The sequence below is a fragment of the Uloborus diversus genome, chromosome 6 (assembly GCF_026930045.1).
Source record: "Uloborus diversus isolate 005 chromosome 6, Udiv.v.3.1, whole genome shotgun sequence".
In the NCBI taxonomy this organism is placed as follows: domain Eukaryota; kingdom Metazoa; phylum Arthropoda; class Arachnida; order Araneae; family Uloboridae; genus Uloborus; species Uloborus diversus.
In genome coordinates, this window is record NC_072736.1 from 118,706,788 (window position 1) to 118,724,236 (window position 17,449).

The 17,449-nt window shown below is 33.7% G+C and overlaps 1 protein-coding gene across 2 annotated transcripts in view; it reads right to left on the bottom strand.

The window, feature by feature from the left end:
* LOC129223949 (glutamine synthetase-like) overlaps positions 1-17,449 on the bottom strand; it is a 111,818-nt gene that overhangs the window by 41,621 nt on the left and 52,748 nt on the right. Inside the window, exon 1 of one of the 2 annotated variants that reach the window (XM_054858333.1) lies at positions 5,152-5,445. The exons of the other annotated variant lie outside the window; for it this stretch is intronic. Within the exon in view, the coding sequence (XP_054714308.1) occupies positions 5,152-5,277 (126 nt within the window). The 5' untranslated portion in view covers positions 5,278-5,445. Of the gene's footprint in view, positions 1-5,151; positions 5,446-17,449 lie in introns of those variants that run through there. 2 annotated transcript variants of the gene reach the window in all.

Here is a 17,449-nt window from a genome sequence, read left to right on the forward strand (position 1 = left end):
AAGGGGGGTTCCCCCTCCTCCCCGAAACATTTTCAAATTTGTAGTCTTGAAAATGCAATTTAGCTTCATATTTTTCTGAAGGTATCAATTACACTTTCGGTGTCACCCCCAGACGGGTGACACCCGGGGCGGACCCCCCCCCCCCCCGTAGTGACGCCACTGAATGAAATCACTATACCAGCTTTATTAATGCACAGATTGGAAAAACATTGCACACACGCGTTTCAGTGATACAAGGAACCCTTTTTTAATGCTTACGCAGAAAGTTCAATCTTTTTCTGGATTAGTCAGGAGATACCATGTAATCCAGAAGCATATCGCTCACAGACTACAATCAAGGCCGACGAGAGGCTGCGTTAGTCTAGTCGGAAACTAGGGGCCCGGCTCGGGATCGGAGTAGAATAAATTTTACAAGTTTTACGTGGGACTCATTATGTGGTATATGTTTATAGTTTTATGAGAATTATGGGGCCCGGCGAACAAACTGACAAGGGCACTGCGACCTCCCAAAAAAATTCAGTAAGCAACAACTTCATCAGTCAACATTGTTGGATTGTTTTAATGAACCGTAAGTAGGTACATTAAAATAAGTTGTATTTTGTTTCAAGTAATGCATAAGAGGAAAAAAAAACAAGGTAGCTAAAACAAGCCCCCCCCCCCCCTTTCTAAGTTCCACTAATTTATAGACATTGATTACATAAGTTATTGTTTTTCTCACTGAATTCTACAGCAATTCATGAAAGTATTTGTATAAGGTGTTTTTTTTTTCTTCTCAATTTTTCCACATAAGTAGTCACTCCGCATAAGTGGTCAAAAACTTTTACAAGTTATTCTAGTTTAATGTTTTGTAAATACTTACTATAGTAAAATCTCGTTATAACGGAACTTCAAGGTACCGCAAATTTTGTTCGCTGTAACGGGAATTTCTTTGTAATGGAATTCAAGCAACGAATTGGAAATTACAACTGGACTGAACATTTATTTCAAAAAACGGATTTTTCGTTGCATTATTATTCGTTGTAATGAGATTGTATTGCAGTTTTAACAACCTTAAACCGTTCACGTGAAAAATTGGGCACAAATTTTTATTATTTTTACAGGGGTGCTCCTTTAAACAAAGCTCATGTGCCTCAAATGTTCAATGAGCATTCTCGTTGGATCCCTGGTGCAATGGGTTTAAGAGATTCTTACCACTTTCTTTTTTTTTTTGAAGTAAGTTTATTTCAAATTTGAACAAAACATTGAAAACTTTACAGATTTGGTAAACTATTTTTGTGCGAGTTCCAATCAATTAAACAATATACTTTATTCAAGACAAATAAAGAAAATGTTCGACTTTTCCAAAACACTTTTTACAGAGATCTATGAACTTTTGAAAACAAAGAAAATTAAGAGATCCCGTTTTTGCTTCCGCTTCAACGTCAAGATTCAAACAGGTTGCTCTCTTGCAAACGAACACCCATAATTAGGGTAGACGTAAAACCTGTAATTACCACAGAGGCGTTTGCCCAAACATATCTTTAACGCAGATGAAAGAGTCAAGAAATTAAAGAGGGGCATAATAACAGTGCAGTTAGAAGTATATTGTTGCAACTAAATCAATATAACGAGACGAAATGCTTTTATGAGTTTTACTTGAAAAGGGATGCTATTGATTTTGTAGAAAAAAAATATTCAAATGTAAACATTTTCATCTTTTAGTATCTTTCGCTTCTATTATATTCTTTTTGTTCCGTTTTTGTGAGAGTTTATATATCTCAATGATTACTTAATTCAAATATTTGGCACAGTTTTAAAATTTTAAATGAATGTTCACAAACGTTCTGAACGTTCAAAAGTCTACAGCTCGTTAAAGCTAGATCTAACTAGAAATACTTTCCCCAATAAAACTGACAAGTTCTTGTTATACAGAAAAAAGTATGTGCAAAAGGGGAAAAGGAAACTAACATTAATTAACTTAAAAAACTAAGAAAATCAATAGATTACATTTTTTTGTTCGGTATTTATTAAATTTTATTACAATAATTTTTATAACATGTAATATTTTAAGTTTTTAATGAAAAAAAATCGTAAAATGTTAAATTTAGAAACTATTAACATAGTAAACTGCTAGGAATGAGGAAAAGACAACCAAAAAATTAAGTTGTATAAAGAGATAAGGTTCATAAATAATAACAATCACGAATTTTGCATGAAATTGATTCGATTTTCGTACCTGGACTTCTGCAAAAAGTCTGTAGTGACAAACGCTTATCACGTTTGTTCTAAATAGCTTTGATTCAATAAAGCTGGATTTTATTCTGTTTTTGACAATGTGATTATTTTGACAATTCATTAAAGCGGTTTATTCCATTAACCAGCGTCCACTGTAATTGAAATTATTTAAATGCCCGAGGCACGTTTTAAGCACCACTCCCGAAAGAATTTGGACCGCCCTTTGGAGAATCGAAAAACAGGAAATAAAAATTTTATACCATATTTTTACGTCAATTTTGTAATTTTTTTTCATATTTGTCTGCGATTTTTCCCCCCAATGATTTCTTTACTTATGCTAGTTATCTTTACATTTAAATTATATTTTAAGAAAATTTTATAAAAGAGCTACAATTAACTTATGTAACAGCTGTTTAATAACAAGGGTTTTTCTTTTTGGAAAAAGAAAATATCACTGGGCAGAGAAATGTTTCAAAATTTTTACTTGTCCGCCTGTCAAAAGGGGTTGCGAAACGCTGATTTGGTGTAAAAGCAAAACATAAATCATGCTTTGATTCTTCACAGTATGACAGCACTACGGCTCTACTTGATTGCAAAATGAAGGATCGTAATCCTCAACCTCCCCCCCCCCCCTCCTTTCTTTTTTATCGAACAAAAGCTAAGTAATGGACACTACCAAAACAAATGGTTATTTTTAGGCTCAAAATTAATCATTTGAACATTTGTTCAGAATTAATTTAGTATTGGCACGAGTTTCGGGATTAGCAGCAGTGAGCCGGCATGAACATCGAACATGCAGATCCAGATGAGTTTATTCTTTTTTTTTTTTTTTTTTTTTTTTCCGTCTGGCTCATTTCATAATAAAAAAAAACACATTTACAGGCAGTATGAGTTTTCCAACAATACTAAGAGGCAGCTGCCCTATACTTCCGCACCTCTCTTCCGCAAAAACAAGTTTTCGATATTTTAATCCTCTTTTCTTTTACATGTAAAATTTCTTCATTCTCTCCAGCTTAGTTTAACAAAGAATTTTCGCTTAAAACTTCCTTTGCATAGTAATTGATGAATTTAAGTTTTTGAACTTCATATACTGATAAATTTATTTTTAACCAAAAACTACTCGTTGCAATAAAATGTTGACTTTTGTTGCAATAAGTTTCTTTCAATTGCACAAACGGCAATATCAACTGCGACACGTGTTTCGTGATTGCATAGAGCTCGTCCGTTGGATCTTTTTTGCTTCGGAAAAATAGATTAAGGTCTGAAAGAACATGAATGGACGGAGAAGGAATTTTTGAACCCGAAGAAAAATCTTGAAAAGAAAACTTTTTTTCACTGATTTTCTGCAAATGTATATTCAGTTAAATGTTAGGAATTATGAAGGATGAGTAGAACCAGACTGAATCTTTGGGATTTTTCTTCATTTTATTAGCATCACGGTGAAAGACTACTGTATTTGATTTCAATTCCCAATAAGAAGATTCATTTCTTTCTGCTGTTTGTGTAATTTTAACGTTACTTTGTTTATGATAAAAAACAGATTCTTAAAGTACTATTACATTACTGAAATCAGGCTCAAAGTTAAGCACTATACACATCATTATAAATAGAATAATTCATAGAATGATTAGTAGAATATATACCCCTGCATATTTTTTTCCATGCGATAATGTCGCAAGGGAACTTTCTGAAATTTAGTTTTAAGTGTAGAAAAATTTGAGCGATCATTCAGCTTTTTTTTTACACACTACTTGCTCTAAATATGAGCAGCTTCCCCTCAAACTTGAAACTTTTTTTTTTTCGTATTAAGATGAGATACACCGCAACTTCGGATATATCTCTTCATTTTTAATTGAGATTTTATACATCACTAACGTTGTATACGAATGAATATTAATTTTGAAACGCCCCTCCGCTGGCAGTTTGTTTCAAATTTAGACTGGATATGAGAATGAAAAATGTTCAATGAAAAATATAATTAAACATAATTTCAATTTATCAAACTTTCTACTTAAAAAAATAATTGCGGGGAGGCAGTAGCGGATTTAAGGGTTTGTTGCAGGGGCGTACACAGAATTTTCGGGGCTTGTTAAATGACTTTTACGGGCCTGCCTCCATATTGTTTACCCCTACGTCCCTACATATATTGCACTCCTCATTTTATAAAAATCCCTGGTCCCCTTCAAACTTGGGCCCGACCAACAGGCGTCCCTGGTTGGGGGCCCATCGCATTACATTTTTGGGGCCCTTTGTTTGTCACAGCAGGACTGTCCGAAGAGGGGGGAACGGGGAGATTGCCTCGGGTGCTAAGATAAGAAAAGGTACCACAAACTACGTTTTGCTGCATTACAACTCATTTTTCCTCCTTAAAAATAAGTTTATTCAATGTTAACACATTACATTTATTTCTTGTTTTTTACGATGCACAAATTTTAGATTACAAGATCAATCATGTGATAATTAATATGAAAATGTTGGGTACTTTATTATACGCTCCCAATTCTGTGTGTATGGGGGGGGCAGAAAATTTTCGCCCAGGGCACTGTCATTTCTTAAGACGGCCCTGAGTCACAGAACTATATAAAACACTTGTGTGCAATTTTTGAATCCCCTGCGATGCCCCTAGACGAAGGGGGCCCCATCACAACTGCGACATGGCAAAAAAAAAAAAAACCGCTGAGGGCAGGGAGTCTTATTCTTCGTTCAGTGGGGGGTGAATACCTAATTAGCAATTGAATTGGAGCTTAATGTTCCTCAATGAAGTTCATTTAATTTGTTTTGCCCAGAAATTAGTGAACAATTGCACACATTGCACAAGTAAAATGTACAGCTACATGAAGTAAATTATAATGAACGTTGAACGGTGCACTTTTAAAACTTTCCATCAATTTAAACATGAATTCACTCAATTTTCAGAAGGCTAAAAGAAATAATTACCCTAAAATTATGGTGGTACTCTTTGGCAACATCTTCGGGGCGAGCGGAGGTAGTGCAAGCGCGAATTCCAACTATCCTTGCGGACTTGCTGAGCCGTAAGCACGTCGTAATAGTCTTGAACAACATGGCCGAATATACAAAACGTCGACAACACACACAAAAAGAGAAAAAAACCACTAAAAAAATGCGAGGAGGGGAATGCTTCGAAAGCGCGAAGTTATTTATACTTCCTACGCTGCGGAATGGAATCGGTGGAGTGCTTTCTAGCTAACGTGGCGGGGACTAGCAGCTAGTCATCATGGATTGATGCTCAGAGGAAAACGGGACGTGCTTTTCTATTGGTTCACCAGGGGGCGTCTTGCTACAGAGCGGGCTGTTTGGTTTTTGTTTGAGGGGAGTGAAGTATGCTGAAAGAATTTCTTTTATCTTCGAAATGGGGGATTGTGTGGGGATCCTGAGAAGTGTCAAGTCCTTTATTTTATTTAAAGAATCAGTGTCACGTGTTTGACGTAGTTGACTGCATTGTGAAAGAGTGTTTGCGCCGGTCACTGATTGCATGAAGGACAATTACTGAACGAATTAGTTATAAAATTAATCATTTTATTGACTCAAGTGAAGGGAGAAAATTTGGCGTAGGTGTGCTAAAATTTCAATCAGAAATATTAATTTTGTTTATTTATTTATCTTTTGGTTATTATTTTATTTATTTATTATAATTAGTAGAATTCTAAAAACAAGTTCAATTTTTAAAGAATTTTTTAGTACGTCGTTTTCTTAATTAAAAAAAATACTAATTGATTTTGTGCTTCCTAATTCTTCAAGCTCGTGTGCACTACAACTGTAAAAATGGAAGATTTTCGCTCGACATTGAATTTGAAACTGAGTCCAATAATGAGAGGTCTGCGTTAAGACGTTTCGGGTTTACATAATTACACTTGTATGGTCACCGAAACCAGGGGCGGACTGGCCACGTGTGAGATGTGGAAAATTCCACATGGGCCGTCCTTAACTCGGGCCGTTTTCTGTGCATTCAATGTGTACGTGCAGTTTTCCTCAATTTTATTTTTAAAAAAAGTTTTTAGCTAGGCCGGCCGTTCTTGTGTCGAGGGCTGCAGCCAGAACTGCTCTTTTTTGGGTGGGAGGGGGGGGGGAGCGGAGGGAGAGGAGGACAGCCGCTCCTTTTCCAACGGTCACTCTCAGGACGTTACTCTGTTCTTGCCTAACTATTACCGTATCTTGTTACGTAGGGAAAACGAAACAATGTCTTTGTTGGGTGGTCTTCGTCCGAAGCGAAGCCTTCAGGGTCCGTGGGTGTCTCTCGTATCTGTTCGGGATTGATGTTTCCTGGAATTCTGGAAAGGGGTTTTTTTGGGGGTGGGGATCTTTTTTGTGGCCATCTGAGACGATCTGAGACTGTCTGGGAAATGATTACATTGACCCTTTTTCAAATGAAATAAGAGAAAGGCGCCATCCTAAGAATAGAATGAATAGGAGCAAAACGTCTGCTAAAAAGCTTTTTTTTTTTTTTCTTTTCATCCTTCGTTTTTTTTTTTTTTTTTTCCCCCAGCACTTTGCAATAGATAGATCCACGACTTTCTCAACCAATTAGATAATTTTGAGAACTCCACAATTTTGTCTCCGAGGAAAAAAACGAGTCATTTGTTATACACCGTGTTGACTGCTCAATGGGATTGCATGTGTTTTAAATTCAAGGGTGACAAGAATTTTTTTTTAGGTAAGTTTAATATTTTTAATCATCATGTGTTTTTTAATTTTTTTTTTTTTTTTTTTTTTTGTCATCAACACTTTAAATAATAAGAACTTGAACTGTCAGTTATAATTATAACAAATTGACGGTGTTACACAAAAATGGGTCAACCCACCAAGCAGTACTTTTGAGTAAATTGAGTTCTAAACTGAACTTCATAGATGGCATATTAATAGAAATCGTCTTTTTATCCCCGTAGTGTATCAGTTTATATGCCAACCTATGTGAATAACTCATTATTTTTTTGAAAATTTTTGTTAGATAACTCATTTTTGTATAACACCGTCCAATTCATCTATTTTCGTTTAGCAAAGATAAAATTTATAAAAGTACAAACAGTATAAATATTTAAAACAGTGATTTCCAACATTTTTTTATCCGTCGCCCCCTTACCTTTTTCCTTGAAAAAAGCAAATTTTAGAGGAACGTAAAATCGATATTAGGTATTTTTTGCATACAGTGAAACCTGTGTAAGTTGACCACTCGCGGTGCAGTACTTTGGTGGTCAACTTATAAAGGGCAGTAATGATTTTTTAAAATATTTTTTGTCATTTCTCGCACCATGTATTCATTTTTCGAGGAATTCACCCTTATTACTCTTTCTGTTCAACTAACTTTCATTGTTTAACATTATTGAAAGTGAAACCATAATTAAAAATACTATTCAAATAGTTTTATTATTTTTTCCTTGTTTTAAACTATATTAGACGCCATAGTTTTAGAAATTCCATATGTGGCAGCTAATTTTCTCTGGCTTTCTCCTTTTTGAATTCATTATAATATTTCATACTTTTTGTTAATTTCAAGTTCAAAACTTTCTTTTTGAAGCCTTTTTATGTAACACTTACAGCCCAAAGAGCAACAAGCTCGACTCGCTCAGTTCATAAAGGCAAAATTAAAATGTCCTATATCTTAATCCCTTACACTCGAAATAAGCCAGAAGGGCTCTTTAGCAAGCCTATATCTGCGTACTCGCAGTGCGGGGGGGGGGGGCTCACTTCCTCAAGGGGGCTGACGGCCCTAGAAATTGAAGGAAAAAAACTAGCATTGAGACTTATTAACTTTACAAATAGACACTGGGCCTACCCATTTTGTTGCAGAGGGCCCAAAATGTACAGATCCGGGCCTTAGCGCAATTCCAGAATTGCCACAACCTATTGCAACTGAAAGAAAACACTTAGTACTTTTCTACTGACACCTATTTTTATTGAACAAAGTATAAAAAACTATCTCAAATAGAACAACAAATGTAAAACAAGTTTGGAGAATAAAGGGCCCCTGACCGAAACACGCACTTTTGTAAGCTTTATTGGAAATTTAAGCTTTTTGTAACAAGGTTTCATTTCACAGATATTATTGGTGAAATGAACTTCCTTAATTACTTAGTTTTTAATTATTTAAAATTGAGAGGAAGAAGAATCCAGAGAGCCATGACTTATTTACAGGTTCGGGGGGCTCGTCACAATGCGTTTTTGTGGACTCTTTTGTCTACAGTAGGTAAAGCATTTACTGTGTGCATCATAAGGCGGCTCAAACGGGGGGGGGGGGGGGGTGCAACTGCCCCTTCACCTTTAAAATTAAAGGGCCTTTGCCCTTAAGTTTTCTAAGTTCAAAATTAACGATGGATCAAAAATGATAAAATTGATCGATTCACGTGCTTAACGAACGAAGAAATGACTCAATAAGTGTGGGTTCTGTATTTCTCTAGAGTTTTTATTTCATACAAAGTAAAATGGAGCTTTAAATTGGAAGAGTCTACTGCGGCCATTTATCCTGGTTTTTGAGGTCGAGTCCCGAGTTTTTTTGGATGTCATTTAATCAATAATAACGTTAAACTTGAAATCATAAAAAAGTCAACTGTAAGGGCACCGCTCACCTAACCTGTATCCTACTCTCATACCTACTTTGATCCCCTACTATTTTGGTGCATCAGCCGCCTATGATATGGATTTTTCAGTCCCCTTCCAATACCTATTGTGGTAAGAACTGCTCGCAATTGCGACGCGACGTGGTAAATCCTTTACGAACAACTAAAGTTACAACATCTCCAGTAAGTTATATTTCGTATAACTCAAGTTAATACAACTTTACCAACTAGTCCAATAATCTACATGTTTAATCAAGCTGCCCGATGTGTGTTTTCCTGGTTTTCTCCTATTCAATAAGCAAATACAAGGCAGCCACGCTAGGAAGTAGAAAGCAAAGGAAAGTAAGTTATCAATACCCAGGAATTCTCAGCTTTTTGCTGTTTTGCCAATCCTAGTATGTTAATATAACGTACAGTAATTTGTCCTGCATACGCCAACACAAGGACCGACCAAAAAATGTATGAATGAAAAACGTATAAATGAAATGCACCTTTATTTTAAATCAATACACTTTGAAGGAGAAAAAAATGTAAAACTAGGAGGTTTTTCGTAGAATTTATGATTTTCGAAACTCCTTTCAATATTGTTTCTAATATTTTAACATGCTTTTTTGTCACATTTGATTCGATGATGACATTTTTTTAGTTTCAATATGAAGTTAAGTTATTCATTTATCATTGTATTTTATTTCTTTATTTACTTATTCATTTATTTTTGCTCCTAGACAAACTTTTTCAAGCGATCACTTTACAGCTTAACTCTTCGACTAAAATAAAGCTGTAAAAGCCTGAAAATTGAGTCCATCACTTTGGGCATCAACGAACTATCTTATGACAACATATTACACTTGGCACAGTCAGTCAGTGACGGATACAAGGGTCATGGGAGCCATGACCCCCTCTAATAGTCCACATAGTGTTCAAACACTATATGAATAAAATGGAAATAATTTCAGTTTTATTTTCAATTCATTAATTATTATTTTTGAAAGTAAATTTTTGTAAGTTTTTCTTTCATTGCTTATGAAATTAATTTGCAACGTTTATGCCTATTACAAAGGAGCCCTATTCCTGACCGATTCCGTGCTTTTTATTGACACCCAGGGGCGTGCGCAAGGCGGGGGGCGAAGGAACACTTCTTGGCCGGAGCCTGAAGGGGGCCCGAGATTTTTCATATGAGTGGTGAAATATATGTAAGGACGTAGTGGTAAACAATACGGAGTAGGGCCCGTGAAAGTTCTTTGTGACGGGCCCCTAAATTTCTGTGCACACACCTGTTGACACGTAAGCATTTTAAGAAAGTTTTCGTGCCTAAAACCATAGGTTCGTTCAGAGGGGGGGGGGGAGAGGAATTTTTGAGCATACCACCCCCCCCCCGCCCTAAAATGGTAGTCTGTATCCGTCCCTGCTGGACATAGTCAGTGTCAACACAGGAATAATGTCGTGTAGTAAAAGTGATTTTGGGTTTTTACGCTCACAAGGGTGCCCCGAACTTTTATTTTAATTGTTAAATAGGGTAGACCGACCAGTGAGTGAACACCACCCAGTGAATGAACAGCGCGTCATTTTAAAAAAAAATAAGCTTCCAAAAAATTTTTTCTGAATAAATTCACTACATAAGCGTTCTTTATTGATATTCTAAGCTATCTGACACCTGATTGGTTACTTGGTTTACGTATTTTTTTCCTGGAGAAAGTTTGAAATTTTTACTGCCGTGAATCGTTCTGTCTCTCTTTCAAAATAATAAGGCTGGTTTCGCGCTAGCAACTATTTTGATACATATTATTTTTATCGATTAAATTTTACTTTTTAACTCTACGAAAGAAAAATTAAGTATACATATTTAGGCTATGGATTTAAATTGTTTCAGTCAATGCAGAATGCGTAGATTTTCAGGTTCAGTCACTGGATACGAAAAATTGCGAAAACCCAGTGAATGAACAATGGCAAAATTTCTTTTGATTTAAAAAGAAATTTGAAGTTTCTTTGAGATATTTTCATTTTCGTACTTTTTTGTAATGCAGATAGTTTTATATGCTTATTTATTTATGTATTTCATTATATTTTTTATAATTTCTTTATTTTTGTCTTTGCAAACAATGCACTTTTTACTGAGTTTTATCTTTTATCTATCTATATCTCTATCTGTATATTAACCTACCTACCTACATCTATCTTTCTATATCTTTATCTCTCTTGATAGATAGACAGGTAGATAGAGAGAAAGAGAAATAGAAATATATATACAAAGAGAGAGAATAGATAGGTAGATATGTATGTATGTTTGTATATAGAGAGATAGATAAATAGATAGAGGACGATATAGAGATAGATATATAAAAAATAAGAGGTAAATAGATATATAGGTAGATAAATATAGAGATAGAGTAGGTAGGTAGATAGATAGATCGATAGATTTATTGATAGATAAATAGATAGGTAGTGGTTAATAGATAGAGAGGTAAATAGAGAGACTAATATAGAGATAGATGGCTGGGTAGAGAGACTGATATAGAGATGGATAGTAGATATATAGACAGATAGATAGACCGATAGATATAGATAGGTGGATAAATATAGATAAGTAGATGTATTGATAAGGAGATAGTTCGATAGATAGACAGGTAAAAAAGCAGGTAGATAGATAGATAAATAGATTGATTAGGATAATAGATTGGTAGATATTTAGATGTACAGACAGATAAATAAGTAGATAGTTAGATAGACAGATAGATAGATAAGTAGATAAGTAGATAGATAAGTAGGCAAATCGATCGATAAGTAAATAGATAAATAAGTAGATAGATAGATAAGATGTATAAATAGATCCGTAGGAAGATATATAGATAGATAGATAAATATATAGATAGCTAGATGCAGATAAGTAGATAGATAGAAAAATAGATAGAAAGGTATATTGATAGATGGATAGAGATATAAAAGATAGATATAGATAGATAGATAGATAGATATAGTTATATAAATAGATAGATAGATAAATAGATATAGATAGTTATATAGATAGATAGATAGATCTCAAAGAAACTTAGTTTCTTTTTGAATCAAAATTTATCATGTTCATTCACTGGACCAATTTGTGTTCATTTACTGGTTCGAGGTTCACTGGGTCGTTGTGCCATTTTTTCTTTAAACACCTAAAAAAGTCGGAAGCGGTACCATTTAAGTTCTCGCGATTTTTTAGAGAAATTTACATAGATCAATTAAAATGTTTTAACTATTACGATCTGTATAGTATAGAATTTAAAATTACTATGATTTTTAAAAAATGAAATTGTGTTTAACTGTTCATTCACTGGTCGGTCTACCCTACACCATCCTTTTGTACATAAACAATGTTAAATTCAAAAAAACATGGGATGACGCATGCGAAAATGTACAAACAACTCACATGGGTAAGCATTCAATTTTGGTATACACAGAAGAAAATAATTCGGTGCCCCGAAAAGAAATTTTTAGAAAGGAGGAAAATTTCAGTTTGCCGAATAAAACTCCAAATTTCGCCGAATGCAGATAAATTTGTTGAATGAAACTCCAAATTTTGCCAAATGATGACAACTTTGCCAAATCGACAGACAAAATTTGCCGAATAAAGATATTTTTAGGAGGTCACAGTGACCTCCCATCATCCCTTCACTCATGAGAGATGGACTCATGAAATAATATATTGTAGAGTTTTTGCTGTAATTCCTCTAAAATATGTTGTTTTTTTGAATACCACATCTTAAGAGTTCGAGTTTTTTCTAAACAACACACACAAATTTCATTTTTACTAACATTAGCTTTGTGTCAGCGTTCACTCTTCAATTTTTAATAAATATGAATTTATTATGTATAGTGGTACCCACACGGCTTTGCCCGTAGTAGAAAATCAAAAGGTAATTTGGTTCGCCTGTATATTTACAAATAATGGATGATGAATTGCTCGCCAATTTCTATGTTAAATGACTCGCCCATGTTACGGTTTCACGTTATGATAATTCCGTAATTTACTATTCCACGTTGTGATAGTTTTCTAGGTAAAATTTTCTTAAAGTTGAAATAGAAAAAGAACAAAGTCGAATTTTCGAAAAATCGCTTCGAGGTGCACACCCCCATGCTACAAACTAACTTTGTGCCAAATTTCATGAAAATCGGCTGTTCGGTCTAGGTGCTATGCGCGTCACAGAGATCCAGACATCCAGACAGACAGAGATCCAGGTAGACTTTCAGGTTTATTATTAGTAAAGATAAACCTATGTGTGTGAAAAGGTATATTTGATAAAGGTACGAGTTAAAGGTAATACAATATCTGTATAACTGTGGATCTAGTCATTATTTGGATTTCTTTTATCATGAGTGTTATGCCCTTCCCATGAATGTTACCTGTTAAAGGTAACACTTATGAGATTTATAGAATTCTTCGCTGGAATAAATTGTATCGGTGTTTTTGAAAATTTAATTAGGTATCTTGTATTCTTAGCAAAAAATACATTACTGCCTAATTGTACAATTTTTTCTTTCAAAAATACTACAAAATAAATGGGTAAAACTCATGAGAGATGATTAAATACATTTCTCATTGAATTGTACATTCCAATATACAACATATAAAGAACTATATCAATTTTTAGACTTACACATCCTAAGAGGAAACAAATATGGCTTCCCTAACACTATTGATAGCTACAGTAAAAAAAATATTTCTCACATAAAAAATATTTAATTCCCCCTTATAGGAGCACACGTGAACAACTGAAGACATTTTTAAAAAATTCCTTAAAGTAAAGAAATAAATTTTTTAACTCTGAAATAATTTCATTGCACAAAGAAAAGATTACTAGACGACCTGTGCGGAACTCCGCACTGTGCTCTTTAAAAATTTCATAGAAAGAACATTATGAAGAAGAACCGAAAAAAGTAAGCGCACAAGAGAAGGCATGTAATTTGAAGACATCAGTAACAAAACCTCGTTAAATACAACACTGAGATAATTTGATCATCGCTCACCTTTTGGTTGTACGTATTTTCAATGCAAACCTAAATATCATTAAAAGTGTGGCTGAGTGACTCGTGAAAAAGCAGTAATTTTGCATGTGAAAAAACAGGTTGTGGCAAATACAGTCCTGCCCATGTGAGCATCTGACGGGGAAAAAAAAAGAAACATTAAAGAGATATTTATTGGCACGGATTCGAACTGGCGCCATTCTGATTAACAGAACGACACTCCAACAAACCTAGCAATTGAGCCTTCCTCTTCGAATGCTATTCATTGAAGGAATGCGTAGTAAAAAACAGCAAAAAAAGTTTTTGTCGAAAAAAAATAAGATCATGCGTCTATATTTTGTAATTAGTCAGCATGATACGATTTAAAATTATTCGTAAAACATGGAATTTGATTAAATAATGAGGAAGATCTTACGTAGCGATTGAAACAAGCATTCTAGAGAAGTAATAAATTCGATTGAAAATAAGTGTTTTTATTTTTGAATATTGAACAATTTCCCATAGTAGGCTGCTTTAACCGTTATGGCTTAAATGCTCGCATATGTTTTTCTTTTAATCGAACACTTAAAATTCGAAACGAAAACCAGTTGAACTGAGTCCGTTTTTTAAGTGTAATTTTTCGAACGTAGACAAAATGTTTTTCTTTTTTTTTCTTTTTTTTTTTTTTCAGCCGAAAGAAGATTAGTAGGAAATGATTTCTTGCTAATTAAGATGATAATAATTTTAATGTTTTGTATCGTATTCGAATAAATAATTAAAGTTTTAGTGGGTGAAACTCGTAGTTTCAATTTCGCGTAGTATTTTTTCATTTGTACAAAAGGTCGAACACTGCTATTAGAAAAATCTACATTTCAGCATACAGTGAACATGTTTTTCTGCTAAAAAGGATTCCCTTGACGCTCTACTGAAAAAAACTTATCAATTTAACCGGACAACTAAATCCAGTGCTTTTAAGCTTTATTTAAAAAAAAACACACACACACACACACACACGCAGGTTATTTAAATTTTTTTTCCTTGCCGAAAGGAAGATCTCGCATAATAGCAGAACGTGTTCATCATTTAACAGCACGGTTAAAATGCAAAATAATTTGAAGTAAATTCTTTTTTAACCGTAGCTTTTCGAATGTAGTGAAAATGTGATAAACTATGTTTTTTTGTCCGTTTTTTAAGTGTAATTTTTCGAACGTAGACAAAATGTATTTTTTTTTCAGCAGAAAGCAGAGGAGTAGAAAATGATTTCTTACTAATGAAGTTGATAATAATTTTAATGTTTTATATCGTATTCGCGCGAATAAAAGAAATAAAGGTTTACTGGGTGAAACTCGTAGTTTTAATTTGGCGTAGTATTTTTAACCGACTTCAAAAAGGAGGCGGTTATCAGTTCATACCGTATGTATGTTTTTTTTTTTTTTTGTTTATCCACTTATAGCGTCTCACCTAGTGAACCGATTTCGATGATTCTTTTTTTAATGGATAGAGGATGGTTCAACTTAGGCCCCATTACTTTATTTGACCATATTTGTTCTTTAGAAAAAAAGTTATGTGCAAAAAACAGTAAATTTCCCTATTAAATGATTAAAATCATATTGTAGCGAAGTTCGCACTTTGCATCCGTGGATAACGGTGGCTCAGTGGTAGAATTCTCGTCTCCCACACGAGCGACCCGGGTTCAAATCCCGACTAGGACAAAGTGGGTTTTACTAAAATTTTGTTTCTACTGTTTCCCGTATTTTCTCGAATGTTCTATTAATTTTTGTATCATTTCAAGTCTGGAAAGTTCCAGCACTTTTTCAAGTTGCATATAAGGAGATGTAACGTTCATTCGTGGTTCTGAATAAAGATCTCGAGTTGAGACTAACGAGTATTCGCTTCATTTGGCTTTCACATTGTCTTCGCTATCTTCATCTACGCGGCAATATGAAACCCATTGTTATAAAAGTTTGGTGCCATATAACTGTAACATTAATTGTAATGATAATTTTGAATAAAAGCTTCTAAAGCAATACAGTGATATAGAGCCGCACTTCTTACTAGGTAACTTCTTGCTTTTACTGAAATATCTACATTTACACTAAAAAGAATGAAATAAAAAAATTTTGAAAAAAAAAATAGAACCGACTTCAAAATTGCTCTAAAAAGTGAAAAATAATTTTATTCTTTAAACACCATCGATAATACTTTTAAACATAATTTTTGAAGTTGGCGCAAAAACAAAAAGTAAAATCCATTGTAACCATGCTTCGTTCATATTTTTATCAAAAAATCATCCAAACTTAGGAACGAAACATTTATATCGTTACTCAAATATGCTGTCATCAATGCGTAATGCATGTGGTAGTGAAGAAACTGGACGTGGTTAAATTTATACTTGTAGTTGAGTTATGGCTGTGAATGATTTTATCGATCGTTTTTGCGCCAACTTCAAAAATTATGTTTAAAAGTATTATCGATGGTGTTTAAAAAATAAAATTATTTTTCACTTTTTAGAGCAATTTTGAAGTCGGTTCTATTTTTTTTTTTCAAATTTTTTTTTTTTTTCATTTGTACAAAAGGTCGAACACTGCTATTAGAAACATCTACATTTCAGCATACAATGAAAATGTTTTTCTGCAGAAAAAGGATTTCCTTGAAGTAAATCTAATATTTTTTTATGCTTACATTATGCTGAGTGGTCTGGATGTAATTAAAGCTTAGAAAAAAGATCACCCTTCGATTAACAGTCAACTTATCCGAATGATAACTATAGCCTGCATAAAGGAGTCAAAACACCAAGTAGCATTCCCACTGCATTAATTTTATTACGTGTGTATGTTATGATTACATATAATGTGTAATATTAATGTAAATTTGATATTATGTCGGATAGCCCAAGCTTGCTCGAAGTTCAGACAGTTTATAGCGGAACGCTCTACCGAAAAAAACTTATCATTTTAACCGAACAACTAAATTCAGTGCTTTTAAGGTTTATGAAAATATAAACACACACACACACACACACACACACACACACAGGCTATTATTATTATTATTATTTGCCAAAAGCGACGTAAAAAATTGGAAAATTGTATTAGAACTTTGCTTAAAAAAAAAAAAAAAATCTGCATAAGAACTTCAAGCTGCATCAAGGTTTTGAAATAGCAAGAGGCGTTTCCGAAAACTTGGTTTTTCGACCGTAAGTCTATTTTTCGTCATTAGCCAGCCTGACAAGTTTTAAAAAGAGAGGGGAATAATATATAAGATGAGATATTAAAGAGAAATGTTTTTATTTTTGAAAATATTTACAATTTGAACCGGCTGCTTGAACCGTTATGACTTAGATGGCAGCCCGTGTTCATCATTTAACAGCACGGTTAAAATACAAAATAAATTGAACTCTGCTCTTTTTTAAGCGTACCTTTTTGAATGTAGTAAAAATGCGATAAGCTATTTTTTTTTTTCTTTTTGCAAAAAGAAGAAAAATTATATATTTTATCCTTCAAATTGAGGTAGTAATTTTTCTATTTGTACGAAGAGTCAAAAACTCATTCGAAGAATATAGATTTCAATACACGATTTATTATTTTTTTCTAAACAAAAAAAAATTTCTATTGTAGTCTGAAATCTTAAACCTGATACTTATATTTTCACTTACATTATGCCTTAATTTTCTTACCAAA